The sequence below is a fragment of the Populus trichocarpa genome, chromosome 2, assembly GCF_000002775.5.
Source record: "Populus trichocarpa isolate Nisqually-1 chromosome 2, P.trichocarpa_v4.1, whole genome shotgun sequence".
Classification (NCBI taxonomy): domain Eukaryota; kingdom Viridiplantae; phylum Streptophyta; class Magnoliopsida; order Malpighiales; family Salicaceae; genus Populus; species Populus trichocarpa.
Window position 1 is genome coordinate 16,962,150 of NC_037286.2, and position 19,556 is coordinate 16,981,705.

The 19,556-nt window shown below is 34.9% G+C and overlaps 2 protein-coding genes across 5 annotated transcripts; both read left to right on the top strand.

Annotated features, from left to right (window-relative positions):
- Window positions 1-3,006: 3,006 nt before the first annotated feature.
- LOC7487782 (NADH dehydrogenase [ubiquinone] iron-sulfur protein 5-B) lies at window positions 3,007-12,798 on the top strand. Of its 3 annotated transcripts, none has more exons than XM_024595329.2 (3): window positions 3,007-3,301; window positions 11,678-11,774; window positions 11,930-12,516. In XM_024595329.2, exons 1-3 carry the CDS (start codon window positions 3,152-3,154, stop codon window positions 11,935-11,937), a joined length of 255 nt encoding a protein of 84 aa, XP_024451097.1. In that variant the 5' UTR covers window positions 3,007-3,151; the 3' UTR covers window positions 11,938-12,516. The 3 variants fall into 3 exon arrangements, with proteins under 3 accessions (XP_024451097.1, XP_024451096.1, XP_002302712.1); XM_024595328.2 differs by lacking the exon at window positions 11,930-12,516 and adding an exon at window positions 12,524-12,798 and having other exon boundaries at window positions 3,010-3,301; XM_002302676.4 differs by lacking the exons at window positions 11,678-11,774; window positions 11,930-12,516 and adding an exon at window positions 12,524-12,798 and having other exon boundaries at window positions 3,029-3,301.
- Window positions 12,799-13,477: 679 nt separating this feature from the next.
- LOC7478840 (peter Pan-like protein) lies at window positions 13,478-17,579 on the top strand. 2 transcript variants are annotated; one of them, XM_024595325.2, is made up of 8 exons: window positions 13,478-13,675; window positions 13,995-14,081; window positions 14,205-14,387; window positions 14,598-14,828; window positions 15,347-15,439; window positions 15,524-15,711; window positions 16,464-16,657; window positions 17,269-17,579. In XM_024595325.2, the coding sequence occupies exons 2-8, from the start codon at window positions 14,064-14,066 to the stop codon at window positions 17,343-17,345; spliced, it is 984 nt and encodes a 327-aa protein (XP_024451093.2). In that variant the 5' UTR covers window positions 13,478-13,675; window positions 13,995-14,063; the 3' UTR covers window positions 17,346-17,579. The 2 variants fall into 2 exon arrangements, with proteins under 2 accessions (XP_024451093.2, XP_002302711.4); XM_002302675.4 differs by having other exon boundaries at window positions 13,496-13,675; window positions 14,004-14,081.
- The last annotated feature ends 1,977 nt before the right edge of the window (window positions 17,580-19,556 follow it).

Here is a 19,556-nt window from a genome sequence, read left to right on the forward strand (position 1 = left end):
GAGATTTTACAGTGAGTATTTATTACACAGAAAGTAATATCTGTACATTGAATAATTAATCGTCTTGTCGCTCTTACAGGAGGACGCGGAGGAGTGTAAATAAAAGGAAAGTCAGAGAGAGTGAGAGACCCTACAGTCGAGCAATTATCACCTCACTTCACACTTCCCTTTAGTTTTTTTAATTAACTAACTTCAAAATTATTTTGTGTTTTATGGTTTAAAAATATTTTTTAAGTTAATTTTTGTTTTAGTATTTTTAATTTGTTTTGATATGTTGATATTAAAAATAATTTTTTTAAAATATATTATTTTGATATATTTTTAAATATAAAATATTTTGAATAGCAACCGCTACCACACTGTCAATCATCCCTATTTGGATACAATACTCCAAAATTTAAAATTTCATTACTACTTCGAGTCTCATTATTCCTATTTATTTGATAAAAATTAAGCACAAAACAGTGTGTTTTGAATAGCAACCGCTACCACACTCTCAATCATCCCTATTTGGATACAATACTCCAAAATTTAAAATTTCATTACTACTTCGAGTCTCATTATTTCTATTTATTTGATAAAAATTAAGCACAAAACAGTGTGAGTCTATGAAAATTTTAAGTTCAAAAAGCTTTCACTTGAAAATGTATATTAGAGAATAATATAAATCATATCTTGAAACTTATAGTGTATTTATTTTTTAGGTAACTTTTGTGGTTGTTGTTTTAAAAAAATAAGTTTTAAAAAAGTGTGGTTAGTTAGATTTAGATATGAGTTTGGTAAAAATTGTGGTTGAAGTTTATGTGTAGCAAAAATATGTATAAAATGTTTGGTTGAAGTTTACAAAACTCAGTTAAAAAAACATGTAAAAACTATTTCATAAAAAATATGTTTCAAACTTAATTTTTTAGTGAGTCCCGTAGTACAAAACCAGTTTGGTTTATTATAAAATACCTTGTTATGTTTGTTGCAAACACAAAAGCTGCAAAACAAACACAGTCTTAAATTTCACAATTTACACCATCTCCTGGAACTGTGTTTTCTTTTTCCCCTATCCTTCTGTGGATCACAAATTTCACAGGAGCAGGACTTCAGTCCTCTGTTGAACAAGCTGAGGAAATTAGACTGCAGGGGTTTTACTACAATGATAGACTAATTCATTTATCATACCATCCCTCAACAAATCCCAGGTAAAAAATGTCAGGAAGCAAGAAGTTTAAACAGCTAATCCTTAGTTTAAAATCATAAATTTACAAATTACGAATGCAAACCCTGAAAACCCTCTACATGTTTCCCAATGACATCGTGCAGATGTTCTTGAAGTCCGGCAGCATAGTTGCCAAACTGAACGTCAGTAGGCGGCTGCAGTGTAAATACATATTATTGGCTTTCCAGTAGTGTGACTGTATTTGACATCTGACCAAAGCCTTCTTCATCGAATGGAAAAGACTCTCCGAGGAAAAGAAGCCGTCTCTCCCCAACTTCTCTACCTGAAATAACAACCAAACACATTCAGACTGTAAGCTGCACCGCCAGAATCATAGCTGGTTTTAGCCATACATCGCTGCAATACAGTGGTAGCTTTCATTTCATCAATCTTTAAAAGGTGTTTCAAGCGCTCAAGGCGGTGCTTATCCTTCGGAAGAAGGCAGAATGTTTCAAATCATATGCAAAATATCTACTATAAAGAGCATTCTTCAAAAGGTGTGAGCTAGCGACCAATTTTACCTTAAATATACGTTGCCAGAACTGATACGCACCCAAGTTTCCAATTAGTATCATCTCCTTTTGACCAATTTGGACAGTATAGTTGCAGTCTCCAACGTAGTATCGGTAAACGTACTCTGTACGTGCAGGGTAGGCAAATCTACAAGGTGTCAAGTATATACAGTGTGCAGTCTGGCCTTCTTGACAAATTAAGATTTTGATCATGGCATACATTCAACACCAGCAAAAAGGTTCACTTGGTTGCATCACGAATATGTGCAAGTAAACAGAAGAAAAACCTACAAAGGAAGTTCTCTGATGAATGCTGTGAAATAACAGATCTAATTTGAGTTGAATCCAAATTTTAAGCACCAGTTCATTTCAGTGTAAGGAAAAGTAATTCCAGCATAGGGAAGAAAATGCATTATTTCCAATTCATGCATCTATGCAAGATAAGTGGTTGCTTGCGAATTGAAAAGGATATTCCGCCTCGACCATTAATGGTGAAATTCACATCAATATCATGATGATAAATTTTTTTATTAATTTAAAAGAAAAATATATTTTTTTTTAAAAAAAGACAAATGTTAGGTGTTATTTGATGTGACAAGTCAGGTAAATTTATTTGGCTCATTTTATAAGGTCCACACACGGGTCTATTTTGATAAGTCTACACGATTGAATCCTTAATTGTTTTTTGTTTGCAACCATACCTAAATTGTTTTGAGAAAAAAAGATGACATGTTTTATTTATCTAGATTCTAATAACTATGGTGGCTGAAAAATCAAAATTTAAGTTTTTTTAACTCAAAAACTTGTTTTTTAACCATTTTTTTTATACCAAAAAATACCTATAAAACATTGTAGGAATCGTGATAAACATATCTATGGCCTTAAAAAACCCAAAAAATATCTCAAAAACCAAAAATCAACCCAAATCCAAGAATTAACCTGAGCTCATATTTTTTTTTTTATAAACTTTAAAGGTACAGAAACATTTAATATGAACTCCTCTCATCAAATGAAATCATTTGACATAAATATAGTCTGTTTTTTGGTTGCCTAAACGACATTTTTTTCTCTTTACTACCGGAATTTGATGACATTTCTCTCTCCTCTCTTAATTTGAAACTCAAAAATAATAAAAATAATTTTTTGTACCAAGATTGAATTGGAAAAATATTAAGAATTGAAATTATATAATTTATGTGATTTTTAAAATTCAAGAACTAAAATGTATCTTTTTGGCATATCTTTCATGTTTGAAGCTCTTTTTATTTCAATCCTTTTTTTTAATTTTATATTTTTATAAGAAATTAAAATTAATTGTTCTGGACTAAATCATCGAAAACAAATATTGAGAATCAAATTAAAAATATAAAATTTTGTACGGATGAACAGTGAAATACTTAATCGAGTAGAGTGGGGCGGAGCTTAGGAAGAAATGGCATCAGGGTGGGGAATTACAGGAAACAAAGGCAGATGCTACGATTTCTGGATTGATTTCAGCGAGTGTATGTCTCAATGCAGAGAGCCTAAGGACTGCGCTTTCCTCCGTGAAGATTACCTCGAGTGCCTCCACCACTCTAAAGAGGTGTCTCTCTCTCTTATTTCTCTATTGAATCCGTAGAATTATGTTTTGTATGTAAATTACATTCATTTGAGACCTGCTCATTGTTGGGTTTTTGTCAAAATCTTAATTCATTTGTGGGTTTTCAAAATCTCCTTCTGCTTCTTGCTGTATGAGGATTTATAAGCTCTCATCATTTTACTGTGATTTTTTTCTCGGAATGCTATATTTTTTCTTGATTACTTTCTGATATGCTCTCTTAGAGCTTACTGGATCATGTGTTTTTGGTTCAATTTGAAAACCCTAGTTTCATTGAGTCAAAGGAAACAATCTGATTGATAATGCATCTGATATTTTCTTTTTATTTTAGACTTCCCCCATAGCTATGCATGCTACACTTTGGCAACATCTTTGCTTGTTTAGGCCACTCTTTATTTTTTTTATCCGTTTTTGGTATTTTTACTGTTTTGGTAGGATCTATACTTCTCCATATTTCAAATATTTATGCCTTTTGGTCCAAAAATTAGCTTCATGTATACCTATGTGATGGTCCAATGAAGGGAGGCATTGATTTATAAGACTTCTCTTCTTAGTTACTCACTTTAGTAGCATTGCAACTAGACTTGTCTAATGGCTATCTTGTAATTTGTGTTCAAGCCTTGGCGTGTTAAAAGTGTTGGCGAGGTTCATTCTCCTTTGGTGCACCCTTGCTGCCACACTGTTTTTCCTATTAGTTGATTACTATTTGTGCTGACTGCTGGTGCATAGAGGCATGTTGGATATTTGGTCCTCTAGTTGCCTTACTAGTAAATGATCTAATCAGTTTCAGTTAATCAAACTGGCAAGCTTGTTGATGAAGCATTTCCTCCATTGGAGCTCCTTTGTTAGATGAAAGGCTTGCTTTACTAGCCACTAAAATCCGCTTAGTTTCGTTTTGGTTTCTTGGATTTGTCACTTTGACTAAAACCATCATGAGGCCAAAACTCGCTCTATTTATTGATAATGATAGACATTATTATTAGCAGATCATGAAAAAGAAAAAAGCAAGTTGAAGTGAGGTTTAGGAAGGATCTGTAAATCAGATTAGTCAACTGCAGAATCAGGCCATTTGCTTAATACAACTCTTTCGATCATCGATTCTGACTCCATACTCTTCTCACTCATCTCTGCCGAAGCAGGAGGCAGGGACAGTTTGATTGAGTCCGAACCAATGTTTTAAGACCCGGCCCGGCCCGGCGGGTCGACCCGGGACCCGGGCGACCCGGGTCTGTGGCCGGGCCGGGTCCAAGCAAAAAACAGGTTGGGAATTGGCCCGGTCAGACCCGGTCGACCCAGAGGGTCGACCCGGGAACCGGCCGGCCCGGCCAAACCCGGCTGAGACCCGGGTATATTTTTTTTTATATCCTCATGCCCGAAACGACGTTGTTTTGGCCTTTACAATTAAAAAGCCAAAACGACAACAGCAGAGGGACGAAAGCATTGCAATTTATAGAGCACCGAACTGCAGAAGTGAGAAGAAGACCTAATTAATTTCAAGAAATTTTCAAACCCATTTCACTCTCAGTCGCGAAGAAGAGCAGATGAGCAGAAGACTCTTGAATCCTTGATTGCCGTTTCAATTCTGAGCATAAGGTTAGATGAGTTTTTACTGGTTTCTTTCTTCTTTCGCCTTTCGCTATCCTCTGTTTCATCTTCTTCCCTCTCGGTTGAACTTGCAGGAGAGTATAACAGTGGCATCGGTTCTTCCCTCTGTTGACCCATCAATTCTTCCCATCGATTGACCCAACGATTCTTCCCACAGGTATGTATCTCGTTTTCTCTGTTCTTTTATTTTTCTGCGATTTCAAAGCCTCGGTCGGAGACCTTTACAGTCACCTCCTTTATCTTTATAGTTAGTGGTTCTATCTTAGTTTCTTTCCATTTTTGTTTTAGATTATTATTTTGTTTTTTCGACAGTACTGGATTGTTAAAACTGAAATGTGAATATTTCGTTCTTTAATTTTTGTAGCTGTGAATATTGTTGTTAATTTTTTGTTGTCCCTGTTCGTTTACTTTTGCTTAAGTTGATATTGGTTGACTGTTCGTTTGCTTCAGCTTCTGCTTCTGCTTCTGCTTCCGTGATGTTGATATATTGATTTTATGAATGGTGTTGGCCATTTCAGTTTTCTGTGATGTTGATATAATGGTTGGCCGTTTAACTGAATTTGTGAGAATTAGTTATTAGTTATTGTTGAATTGAACTTGTTGAGTTCTAAGATAAGACAGGATGAAGTATTGTGTGCAGTAGCATGAAATCAGAATTTTGTTATAGAAATGAATTGAAACTTTAATTATGATAGTAATTAGTAATCTCGTTGAAAGAATTTTCCAATGATATCTTATAAATTATGCCAGGTCCTTAAAATGTCTTCACATGATGGTAGTACTCCAAGTAGTGATCCTTCAACGGCCCAATCATCTCAACCTTCAATTTCCATGTCAAGTGGTAGTAGAGGAAGAACAGATTTGGCATGGGGTCATTGTAGAGAAGCTCCTGAACTTAGTGTTGGATGTAAAAAAACTAAATTAGTATGTTTATATTGTGCTAAAGTATTTGCGGGTGGTGGCATTAATCGATTTAAGCAACACTTAGCTGGAGCTAAAGGAGAAGTTGAACAATGTCGCAAATGTCCTCCTGATGTTCGACATCAAATGCTTTTGAACCTTAAAGGAAATGTTGAAACAAAAAAAAAAGAGTTAGAGAAATGCAAGCAGATTTCAATCCATTTAATGCACAACAAAGAGAGCATGAAGAGATGATGATTAGGCAATTAGAAGATGATGGTGATGATGATGAGGAGGAGAAGGATGATGAGGATGTCAATACTAAAAAACATATGTTACCACCGAAGGTTGCAAAAAAGAAAAAGATTCAAAGCACCAGCACTGTAAAACAATCAACTACAAGTTATGGAAAGCAGAAGAAATCTGCAACATTAGGGACATATTTCATGCCGAGAACAACTCCTGGTGCTCAAAAGTCTCTTTAGAATTGTTGGCAAAGGAAAGAAGCAGTTGAACGATGTGATCTTGCTTTAGCGAAGTGGATGTTTGATGCATGTGTGCCATTTAATGTTGTTAACTCTGTGTATTATCAGCATGCCATAGATGCTGTAACAGCCATGGGTCCTGGTTATAAAGGACCAAACTTGCATGTTATCCGTGGTTATTACTTGGCAAAAGCGGTTGATGAAGTGAAGATTTATATTGAGAGTTATCGAGAGATTTGGAAGAAGACTGGTTGCACATTAATGGCTGATGGATGCACTGATCAGAAGAGGAGGACTTTAATTAACTTCTTAGTATATTGTCCTAAAGGAACAGTTTTTTTGAAAATCGTGGATGTATCAGATGTCTCAAATACTGCTAGATTGTTGTATCAGTTGTTTTATATGTTGGGGTAGAAAACATTGTGCATATGGTGACTGATAATGCTGCAAATTATGTTGCTGCTGGCAGGTTATTGATGGAAGAATTTCCTTTAATATTGTGGTCTCCTTGTGCTGCTCATTGCATCAACCTCATACTCCAGGACATTGGTAAATTGCAGTCAGTTTGTTGTGTTGTTGAGCATGCTTCTGGTATCACAAAGTACATTTATAATCATTGTTATCCATTGTATTTGATAAGGAAGTTCACTGGAGGAAAAGAAATACTTCGTCCAGCTCCTACTCGTTTTGCCACCAATTTCATTGCATTGCAAAGCATTTTAGCTCATAAAGATGAGTTGAGAGCTATGGTGACATCTAGGGAATGAGTCTCATCTGCTTATGCTAAAGATATCAAAGGAAAAAAGTTTGTTGACAGTGTGCTAGACTCTTTGTTTTGGGAAGAATGTGTAATAATTGTGCGGATGAGTGAACCTTTAGTTCGAGTTCTACGATTGGTTGATGGTGATGATAGACCTTCGATGGGATATTTGTATGATGCTATTCATCATGCAAAAGAAGAAATGATGAGGAGATTTCAAAAGAGAAAGCCTAGAGTGAAACCTTTCATAGACATTATCAATAATCGGTGGGATGGACAATTTTATAGAAATCTTTTTGCAGCGGCATTTTGGTTGAATCCTCGATTTCAATATGATGCAAATATAATGGATAAACATATGAGCACCATTTCTGGACTTCTAGATGTTCTTGAGAAGTATGCACATGGAAATCTACCATTGCAAAGTAAGATTACAAGTGAGATGAAGTTTTTTAGGAATGTTGAACATGACTTTGGCCGAGCGTCTGCAATAAATAATCGCACCCGTATGCCTCCAGGTATATAATTTTTATATTTAAAAATATTATTTGACATAGTCTTTCACAATTGACATAGTTTTACATTACTTATTTTTTTTTGTATAGATGAATGGTGGATGACATATGGAACCAACGCTCCAAATCTACAACAATTGGCTATACGAGTGTTAAGTCAAACTTGTAGTTCTTCGGGATGTGAGAGAAATTGGAGTATGTTTGAACATATTCATTCCAAGAAGAGAAATAGATTGGAGCACTAAAGGCTTAATGACCTTGTTTACGTCCACTGCAATCGAAGATTGAAGCAAAAGTATTTTTCTTTTCTCTAATTCCTTAAATATTATTTTATCTTGTTTAGTAGCATTATTAATACTTATATTGTGTTTACCTTCACTTTTAATATATAGGAATTATTGGAAAGGAAGAAATTATGATCCAATTAATGTTGAGACAATTTTTGACATTGAAAATTGGGTAGTCGAAGATGACCCATCAATCTTGACAACGGAAGAAGTAGAGAGTTTTCACCAAGCTCTATCAACTATGACCATACAAGATACTTTAGATGATGGTAATTAATGATTGATTATTTAGTGATAAATATTATTTAAAATAAAGTATTGTTTAACACATAATATTTATTTGTTAATTATGTTTGAAATGTAGATGTCATAAATGTTAATGAGATTGAAGATGATTGTGATGATGAAGTTTCAAAAGAGCATGCTGATGATTTATTAGGTGTTGACAAGATTGGCTCATTTCCATCGACATTTGATCCAAATTTTGCTGCCATAGACACAGAAGAACTTAATGTGTTCATTCAACAAAAGTGAATGTGTTGTTGATTTAGAATTTATGTTGTTGGATGTTTTGTTTAAAATATTTTAGAATTTAATTTATGTTGTTGGATGTTTTGTTTAAAATATTTTAGAATTTATATTTGGTTTGTGTTTTGGATATTGAATTAAATTTATGTTGTTGGTTTAAAATTTAAATTTGGTTTATGTAAGTGTTGCATTGTAAATTTGTAACTAGTTAGGTGTTTTATATATGTGGTTTTTTTGGTCAACCCATCTGACCCGTGACCCGATCACTGGATCGGGTCGATGACCGGGTCGGGTTTTAAAACTATGGTCCGAACTGCCTAATGATTCTCTCGCCCAAAAAAACTTCTAAACTCTTGGCTTGACAAAAGCCCTTCTCTGCAATGGAAACAAGGGCAGGGGTTGGACCTGAGGGCTGACCTGGTAACCTTAAGGAATGAATGGGCAAAAATAGCCTTACTGATTAGCCTGTAACTCGAGGTGGGATGGATTTACCAATGTCCAAGGCAAGGAAGAAAGAAGCAAGCCAAGCTAAGGGAGAATGCTAGAGTATTTCTTATGGATGCTAAATGGTTTAATTTGTCTGGGAATGATGTAGAAAAAATATTTCCCGTCAACTCTTGGCATATCTCAAAAATATATTCTAAGTAGGTATTGAGCTATTCCAGAAAAATGTTGCTTCTTAGTTGGCATTTTAGGTGAGATTGGCAGTGTTGCTTTTATGAAATGCTACTTGCCTAAACTTGCAAAATAGAGTAGCATCCGTTGCTTTCTAGGTTGTCAGGTGTTTAGAATAAAATATGAGAGGTTGTGTCAAATAATCATCTCAACCTAATAGCTTAAGCTGTTAGGTGAGGTCCCAAGATATTATTTATATTATTCTCTAATACACTCCCTCAAGTGAAAGCCTTTTAGGCTTGAAACTTGTACATGTTCATACGACCTTGTGCTTAATTTTAATCACATAAATGTGGATGGTGAGATTCGAACTTATGACCGCTTAGTTACCAAGGCTCTGATACCATGTTAGAGAACCAATTCAACCCAAAATCTTAAGCTATTAAGTGAGGTTCTAAGATATGATTTATATTATTCTCTAACACACCCCTTCAAGTAAAAGCCCTTTGAGCTTGAAACTTGCATATGTTCATACGACCTTATGCTTAATTTTTATCACATAAATGAAGATGGTGAGATTCAAACTTGTGACCGCTTGGTTATCAAGGCTCTGATACCATGTCAGAGAACCAATTCAACCCAAAAGCTTAAGTTATTAGGTGAGGTTCCAAGATATGATTTATATTATTCTCTAACACACTTCCTCAAGTGAAAGCCCTTTGGGCTTGAAACTTGCACAAGCTCACATTACCTTGTACTTAATTTTTATCAAATAAATGGGGGTGATGAGATTCGAACTTGTGACCGCTTGGTTATCAAGACTCTGATATCATTAGAGAACCATCTCAACCCAGTAGCTTAAGCTGTATGATTTATATTATTTTCTAACAGGTTGGTTATTTAACATAGGTTACACAATTGAAATGCATGAGATAAGTGTCATGTAGGTGCACATCATGAACATTTCGACAGCCATGAGTAGCCCTTTGGGCTTGAAACTTGCACAAGCTCACATTACCTTGTACTTAATTTTTATCAAATAAATGGGGGTGATGAGATTCGAACTTGTGACCGCTTGGTTATCAAGACTCTGATATCATTAGAGAACCATCTCAACCCAGTAGCTTAAGCTGTATGATTTATATTATTTTCTAACAGGTTGGTTATTTAACATAGGTTACACAATTGAAATGCATGAGATAAGTGTCATGTAGGTGCACATCATGAACATTTCGACAGCCATGAGTAGCCCTTTGGGCTTGAAACTTGCACAAGCTCACATTACCTTGTACTTAATTTTTATCAAATAAATGGGGGTGATGAGATTCGAACTTGTGACCGCTTGGTTATCAAGACTCTGATATCATTAGAGAACCATCTCAACCCAGTAGCTTAAGCTGTATGATTTATATTATTTTCTAACAGGTTGGTTATTTAACATAGGTTACACAATTGAAATGCATGAGATAAGTGTCATGTAGGTGCACATCATGAACATTTCGACAGCCATGAGTAGCCCTTTGGGCTTGAAACTTGCACAAGCTCACATTACCTTGTACTTAATTTTTATCAAATAAATGGGGGTGATGAGATTCGAACTTGTGACCGCTTGGTTATCAAGACTCTGATATCATTAGAGAACCATCTCAACCCAGTAGCTTAAGCTGTATGATTTATATTATTTTCTAACAGGTTGGTTATTTAACATAGGTTACACAATTGAAATGCATGAGATAAGTGTCATGTAGGTGCACATCATGAACATTTCGACAGCCATGAGTAGCCCTTTGGGCTTGAAACTTGCACAAGCTCACATTACCTTGTACTTAATTTTTATCAAATAAATGGGGGTGATGAGATTCGAACTTGTGACCGCTTGGTTATCAAGACTCTGATATCATTAGAGAACCATCTCAACCCAGTAGCTTAAGCTGTATGATTTATATTATTTTCTAACAGGTTGGTTATTTAACATAGGTTACACAATTGAAATGCATGAGATAAGTGTCATGTAGGTGCACATCATGAACATTTCGACAGCCATGAGTAGCTATATGCCTCCATCAACCAACCATCCACAAATTATTGAAGACATGAAACTTTGTATGTGTTTGGTAGTGTGGTGGCTTAAACAACTACAGTAAGAGGTACCTATTCTTTACTCCAACTGGTGGCACCAATGCACTATTACTTTGGTGGCTTAAAAGCCATCACACTACCGAATGCACAATTAGAAGACAGAACTCACAACATTTCTGGAATTGCCATATCTTTGTTTTTACTTTTAGGAATAGCAACTTAAGAACAGGGGTGAGGTCGTGAGCTCGTTGGGCTGGGCCTTAGACTTGTTTGTTATTTGGTTTATTTTCATTAAGTGTATTCTTTGGACGCTGTTTTATTTCTAATTTATATCACGCCATCTGCAAGTACTTTATGTCACAAATTGAACTTGGAGAGACCATTACTTGTACAAAAAAAGTTTGATAATTGAATAAAATATCATTTGAAACTAATGCTTTTCCATGGCATGCTCATGAGAATTTTTACTGAAAACATTTGGGCAATAGCTCCTCGTTTTCATATAACCTTTTCCTTTTGGAGCACTAGATTTCTATAATGACCAGCAAACCCCAGTGAACATTTTTTTATTGTTTTCACAATAACAGGAGTTTCAGCTGACAAGCAAACCCCAACAAGCATATTCCGTACATTTATCTCTCAGAACGGAGTTTTATCGGGCACATCATTGGTGGTCATACTTTGGTATCTCTTGACTTTAAATTAACTTCAGGCTTAAGTTGATCTCATCTTGCTTAGGCATTCAACTAACTATGTCCGATAGTTTTTCCCCTACTTTGAGCAAAAGCTTCATTTTTTTTTTACCTCAATTGCATGATTTTTTTATTGTTTATTGACAGATGTGTGACTTCTGAAATATGAACGTCTTACTTATCTAAGTTAGGATTCATGCTTGGGATCAGTCAGGTATTTGTGGACCACTAATAAATTGCACAACCAGTGAAGGTGAAAGATAACTAGTGTCTAAGATGCAGTATTAGCACATCCCAGAATTCATATGAAAGAAGGCTTTGGAATAACTTCAAAGCTGGAAATAAGTATGCTGTAGTAAAAAAATTTCATTTTTATCAATGAACTGGGTGGAAAATGATTGGATCTTTGTATGCAATGTCTTGAATTGTGCTGAGGGATTGTGATTTTAACAAACCCATATGGTTGCTTTTTTTTTCTCCTTTTTTAGAATCCTTGAGTTGCAATTTTTAGTGACTTCTTTCTGAATGCCTCTATAAATTGCAGAATGGTCGTGTAATTGGTGTTCAGCCTAACAGTTACATGGGATTGGTTTTAATGGCCTTGTTTTATTCTCTATGTCTCATGTTATGCTGTGTCTCAGCCTCTATCCTTTGATTCATGTCTTGTGGATGCTTTCACGCGGGTCTTATTTTTGCTGCGCATATTGACTCCAACCATGGTTGATTTGAATTTTATTGCAGTTTCAAAGAAGAAATCGAATTTACAAGGAGGAGCAGCGCAAATTAAGAGCAGCTTCAAAGAAAGCAGACGGTGAAGATGCAAAGATAGCCATCATGCATAGCCATAATTGATCATCTTTCGGAATGCAAGCAATAAAGGAACCAGTCTCTTTTCTTGGCCTTCCTATCTATCGACGTAGGGTAAAAATATGATTTTGGTGGCCAGTGGCATTCTAACCCTGGATTGTTTTGGTGATGATATTAAATTTTCATTAAAATAATTTTTGTTATTAATATATCTATTGTTTATCTTGGTGAATACAAGGTTTTTAACTTAAATTATTGTTTCCATTGACAAAATATTTTATAATTATTACAAAAAATTAATAAAAAATATCAAGATAATATCTTAGAGTGAAAATTTAAAAAATCATAAATATAATAAAACCATGTTGAAGATTTATTTAAAAAATTAAAAAAAAACAAACTGAATAGAATTTTCATAAATAATTTATTATTAGTGTTCATGTAATAATAACTGAAGAAATAATAAAATTCAAATAAAAATTTATAAGTATATTTAATAACTTTATCAAAATTAAAAAATAAATAAATCTAATAAATTTCTTCAAAGTATCAAAAAACAATATAGAAAAACACCAGACCTAGCACACCTGTAGAAGGTGAGGCACGCCTGCCTAACCTTATTTATTTTGAAAAAAGCACAAGTACTGTTAGCAAACGCTGATTTAATTTTCAACATTTTTTCGGATTCAATTTTTCCAAGTGCAAAAATAATAATAGAAAAGGAAATATTAAATTTATTCAAACTTGAGGGACCACAATGAAATCTACCAGGGATTGCATGCTGAGCAAACTCGACCTTTTGCTTCTGTTTGCACGTTAAAAAACTTAAATTAGATAGGTCCTTTCAATTCGTTCTTCTTCTTCTGTTTTTTTTTTTTTTTTTAAAAGCCAACTCGTTATTTAAAAAAGAAAGGAAAAAAAAAAAAAAAGAGGCAAACTCGGTTTTAGCGTGGGTTTAATGATTTTTGGCTCTCTGCCGCCATCAGCGCCTGTCTCGCCACTCTTACTCCTTTGAAGTCCTCCTTCCTAAGTCTCTCACTGTCCGTAGAAATCCAAGCAGTAGAGCTATAAGATCGATTTCAACAGGTTAATCTCTCTCTTATTCTTAACCTTTCTTCATCAGTTACTTTTGTTCAGGCTAATATTTGCTGTCTGGGGTTTGGAGTTTGTGTAAGAAAGACAAGCTTCTATTAGGAGTAGAAAATACATGTTGCCTATTACTCCATCGACTTTCAATTTTACTGATTTTGAAGTCAAATTAGCCAAAATTCATATAGCTCCTCAATCTGTCTTATTCAATTTGAATTATTGTTTTTTTTTAATTAAAAAACCCTAGGGTTTGTTGCTATAATCGTTCTATTATCTTTTTTATAGTTATTCTTACCTTATTATCCTTTCATTCAAGGTGCTGTAGCTTCCTTAGGAAGATTTGAAGCTTTGATTGAAATTCAGATTGTCAGTGTCTGATAAAGCAATGGCTCGTATACCAAATGTAAGTTAATGATACCGAGGAATTCAAAACTGAATCGAGTTTCAATTTTCTCTTTTCCGTGCTCATGTCTTCTTTTGCCTAATGGGTCCATGGTTATTATTTTTGCTGTTGGAATTAATATAGAAAAAGAGGAAGATGTTTGTGAAGCCAATAGTGAAAAAGAAGCAGGCCAATGTGGATCATATCACTGGTGATAAGATACCTAAGAGCTTTGTTTTTGCGAGAGGAAAGTTGCCTGGCTCTCTCAGGCAACTTCAGATGGACTTGAGGAAGTTGATGCTTCCCTACACTGCTCTCAAGCTTAAGGTGAAAGTTTTTTTTTTCCTTCTCCTCTTCAAGCTCCTTTTCTATGTACATCAATTGTTTGTATTGAGAAATAAGTGCCGAATTGGTCTCTCCTAGCAGCTTCTCTTTGACTCTTTTTTTTCTTATATGAGAGCGTTTAATTCTCACGTGGTTTTATTTTAATTGTTGAATACACTGATTTGTTTCTAACATTTTGCATTTTGGTTTCAGGAGAAGAAACGGAATAATCTCAAAGACTTCTTGAATGTTGCTGGGCCTATGGGTGTTTCTCATTTCCTTATATTGTCAAAAACTGAAACTGCACCATATTTGAGGGTTGCAAGGACCCCACAAGGCCCAACTCTTACGTTTAAGATACATGAGTATTCATTGGCAGCTGATGTTGCTCAATCTCAATTGCACCCTAGATGTCCGCAGGATCTTTTCAAAAATGCCCCTTTGGTAATTTTTCTCTCTCAAGACACATGCAAGCAGTCATTCATTTCACTTTTGGAACTGATTGTTTATTTTGATTCATGTCTTGTTTACTGGATATCACCAGCATTTTGCATGGCTGGTAGCCAGGTGTGTTGAGTTTCAATCAAGCCTTAAGAATTGCGTCCTAGAGTGTGGGATTTTCTGGGCACTGTTATCTTTTGACAGATGTATACTACATGACTCCTAATGAAAATTGAAGGCCATCTGCTTGATTTTTCTTCTAGACTCCATATGCTGTTCTATTCTTCATTTCTATAAAATATTACTGGTTTTGAATCTTAACTAAATGAGATACTGATAAGATTTCAATGCAGCACATCTCATTGTTGCAACTCTATGATTGTGGCTGCAGCCCCCCTCTGTCCACTTTTTCACACTTGAGTCTAAAACATATTATGGACTTGTTTTAAATGGGTGATTGAATTCTCAATTTACACCTCTTTGACTTGTACTTCAAATATTGATTTATGTCGTTTTGACAGATTGTTCTTTCTGGTTTTGGGTCTGGAGAACAACATTTAAAACTCACAACTGTAATGTTTCAGAAAATCTTTCCAGCCATTGATATTAATACTGTAAGTGCTTAAGCAATTCTATTTAAATTTTAGAATCAGCCAAGACTGTTTCCCCTCCTAATACACTCTTGTGGGATATTTCAGGTCAAACTTTCTTCTTGCCAGAGAATAGTGTTACTTAATTACAACAAAGACACAAAACTTATTGATTTCCGGCATTATTCCATCAAACTCCAGCCTGTAGGTGTCTCCCGTAGACTCAGAAAGTTTGTGCAGAACCGCCAAGTTCCTGATCTTAGAAATCTCCAAGATGTGAGCGACTTTGTCACTAAGTAAGAATGTTTACTTATTTATGTTTTTATTTTTGACATCAAACATAATAAGTTAACATGTGAAAAATAAGAGTTTGTTCCATTAATTTGTCATGTTTTGAATGTGCAAAGCAAATTTATTCGTTGCTATGATTGTGTGTGGACTTTCATAGTTAGGCTAAAGTAATTACATTTTATTTCGTTCATCAATATCAGTATTCCGTGTGGCTTTCTGGTTTCCAATTCTAGGTCAATTATGATATTTATAGAGAACTTACCTGGAGTCGGCATTTGAATCTGCTAAGAAAGTGTGTTCGCTAAATAATGAAGACAATGTGCATTATAGGATAGCTAGTTACATGTTTCCTTTCTTTAGTAGTAGTTCATGTTATCATTGCTAGCATTTCTTAAATGGAAGCACAAGGATTTCAAAAGTTATGACATCCTATTAGAAATTACAGAAGAGGATAAAGAAAAGAATTAATGGTTTGGTTATATACTGACCAAACCTTTGGTGGTTGAATTAAGTTGATGGAACATGTCAATTTATTCCACCACTGTAAGACTGATTTTGAGGGAAAAACATTCTTATGGCATTAGGCTTTATTTGTGCTAAATAATGACCCAGCCTACCCCAGTCTAAGCTTATCCATGCCATAAACTCATCATCAAATTGAATAAAAAGAGAAACAAGCATGGAAAATCGGATATGAAACTCAGTTTTATAATATGTTATAGTTATTATTAGCTGTGGTCTTGTGTGATCTGTGAAGGGCTGGTTATGGATCAGAAAGTGAAGGAGATGATGAAGCGGCGACAGTAACTTTGGCTAATGATCTTGGTAGAGTTAATAAAGCTTCTACAAAAAGCGCTGTGAAGCTCCAGGAGATTGGACCCAGAATGGTTCTTCAACTTGTTAAGATTGAGGAAGGATTATGTTCTGGTGATGTCATCTTCAGTGAATATGGTATGTTTATTGTATAGATTGCGACCTTGATTTTCTTCATGGAATATGCATGATCCAAACAGTGTGGTAATTGCCTTTTCATGACATTACATCTTTAGTTGTTTCTCACACCTAGTTCTTGATCCCCCACCGTGTGTTTGTGTGTGTCTGTGTGTATGTATTTGGCTACCAAAGTGCCTGGAGCTCTTTTAGCATCGTATAATCCCCAGAACTGAGACATGTTAGTCATTCCCGCATGCAGCAGACAATTAAAATAGAACAAATCCCTGCGTAGACCCAAGGGGCTGTTAGGCGCAGGTTTCTTTGAATTATATTACAGCCTGTTTGGGAATGCGGTTCAAAACACGTTCCCCCAAAAATTGAATTTTTTTTTGCTTAAAATTAATTTTTTTATGTTTTTAGATCGTTTTGAAGTGTTAATGTTAAAAATGATTTTAAAAAAATAAAAAAAACATTATTTTGATGCATTTCTAAACGAAAAGCATTTTGAACTGCAATCGCTACTACATTCTCAAACATACCATTTGTCCTCTGTGCCGTTCTTTGCTCCAGTCATCCCCTTTTGAAAACACTGGATTATTAGATTCACATCTTAATGTTCATTTATACAGGAACTGCAAGTGAGCAAAGGCAGGAAACGAATCAGAACAATGAGGAAGATGCTGGAGATGATGAAGATAGCGACTAGTCAAGTCAGCAAATTGAGTGATCGGCAGTAAACATTTGATGTCACTTGGTGGTGATTATGGGTGGGTGTTCCTAACTCAAAGGTGCCCGAATGAGAGGATGCTAATTTGGAAAAATTTTGTTAGTTTTGTGGCAGTGGCACCACGCATTTTATTTTTTGTTTTGTTCAAGTTATAACAGGTGAAAGGTTTTTTTTCTCTCACTTCAAAGAAAGTTGTAATTGGTGTTGCTCTCATTTTCCATGGCCATGGAAGAAGAAAGTTCCTATACTTTTTCTTTAACCTAGACGCCCTGAAAAAAAAAAAAAAAAAAAAAAAAGGGAGAAAGAAGAGAAGCATGGGGACAACCTTCTCTTTATTCTCTAATGCAAAGCAAGCAAAAAGAAAGAAAGAAGGCGTTGTATGTATTTTCAAGGATTTTAACAATCAAACTTCACAGTTAACAGCTAAATCTACAACGAAAAATCTCATATAGAGGTGCTAGAACGAAAGAAGGCCCCCTTCGGGCAGACGCAACTATTGGGATGAGTCCGTGGTGAAACTCCAAGCCCCCTTGCTTTCTGGCTCGGAAGGCAAGACGGACACTCAAGGATTGAAGAAACAGCTCGGTCATAATGCGACCAACAATCTGATTTTAGGGGACTGCTTCACCGATAGAGTCTTTGCAGAAGGATGTAACTTGAGAGCATGAAATAGCAAACAGGGCAAGCCAGAGTGTTGCAGTTGCCAAATTAGGTGGTCATGCAAAAGGCAGTGGTGCTTAAAGCTGTCAATTGGCATGGGCAGCTCATCGCAGGTCGAGGCTGCAGGTGCTGAGGTGCTTATTTTCCATGCCAGCACGCTCGAAACAAACTTTTCAGGGTGTCCAAGAATAAAACATGGCAAATGGGTGCTTATCAGAAAATAAGAAGCGATTGTCCTTAACCAGGTTTCAGGGACTAAAAAGAAGCAAAAGAAAGGTGGTGGTTAAAGCTATGGCAGCACTGAGTCTTGTCCAAGCATAAAGCTAGGCTTTCTTGCACGAGCTGATGCAATAAGCCTGACTGTCGCTACTTGACTACTTGACCTAACTACCTAAGAAAAAAAAACAAATATCTAACCTGTCGTTTTTTCAAGGGGAAATGTGTATCTAATATTATTACTCAAGAAATCTTAACCAATCAATATAAATTCCATGATACAAGATTATTTATATTAAAAGAAAAGAAAGATATTATTATCAAAGCATTTTATCTTATATAGGTTATATTACTGGTTTTATCTTAAATTATTAAGGGTTTATTGTCAGGGGCGGAGCTAGAAATTTTTTCTACCCTGGGCTACGATACAAATACACATAAATTATTTTTTAAGATCAATCATTAACTCGTATATATAAATTTATCAAATTAACAATAAAGTTTCAATCCAAATACATAACATAATATATATATATATATATATATTAAGTACATAAAATTGAAAATAAAAATAAATTACACTATCAAAGTTGCACCATTTGATGTTTTGTAGAATAGAATTTATATGTGATCGAATCCGAATCAATATCTTCAACAAGCTCTCGTTCAATGTAAATCATCATAAAATCTGTCAAGAACTTCTCTTTTATTTTATTGCGAAGCACAATTTTAACATGTTTCATAGCTGAAAATGCTCGCTCTGTAGTGGCAGTGGAAACGGGCAAAGTCAAAACAAGACGAATCAACCTGTCAATCAAATAATAGTGTTGCGACTTATTTATTTCAGTTAATCCTCAATATAATTTAGAAATGGTAAACATATTCTGAAAGCTCTTATGATGAATCACATCAATCTGATAATGCTCTAGTTGAGATATCAAATAATACACATCTTGTTCATTGAAATCTCCAGGTTAAAATTTCTCAGCAAGCTTGTAAATATTATCATCATCTTTAAATGATTTAAAGTTGTCCTTAGATTCTAAAGTAGAGCTAAGTACAAGGAGTTCCAATGTCCCATCACTGAATCTAGAATTTAATTTTTCCAACTAAAAATCTATTGTTGAGTTAAATATATCATAATGATAATATTAGTAAACTATCACTGATCTTTGTTTCTGACATGAACGACCTGTAGCCTTTTTATACGAAGCATTCATATGTGGTATGTCAATCTCATATTTTGTGCAAACAGATTGCACATTTGTAAATAGAAGATCAAATCTGGCATCTCTCAAAGTTCGAAGTAATGCT

Excerpts from the sequence above, each read along its gene's own strand:
- LOC7487782 (XM_024595328.2), top strand. The coding sequence starts at position 3,152 with ATGGCATCAGGGTGGGGAATTACAGGAAACAAAGGCAGATGCTACGAT. Across the intron at positions 3,302-11,677 it reads GCCTCCACCACTCTAAAGAG|GAGTTTCAGCTGACAAGCAA; the intron begins GTGTCTCTCTCT and ends TCACAATAACAG. Across the intron at positions 11,775-12,523 it reads TCATTGGTGGTCATACTTTG|TTTCAAAGAAGAAATCGAAT; the intron begins GTATCTCTTGAC and ends ATTTTATTGCAG.
- LOC7478840 (XM_024595325.2), top strand. Across the intron at positions 14,388-14,597 it reads ACACTGCTCTCAAGCTTAAG|GAGAAGAAACGGAATAATCT; the intron begins GTGAAAGTTTTT and ends TTTTGGTTTCAG. Across the intron at positions 16,658-17,268 it reads TGTCATCTTCAGTGAATATG|GAACTGCAAGTGAGCAAAGG; the intron begins GTATGTTTATTG and ends TCATTTATACAG.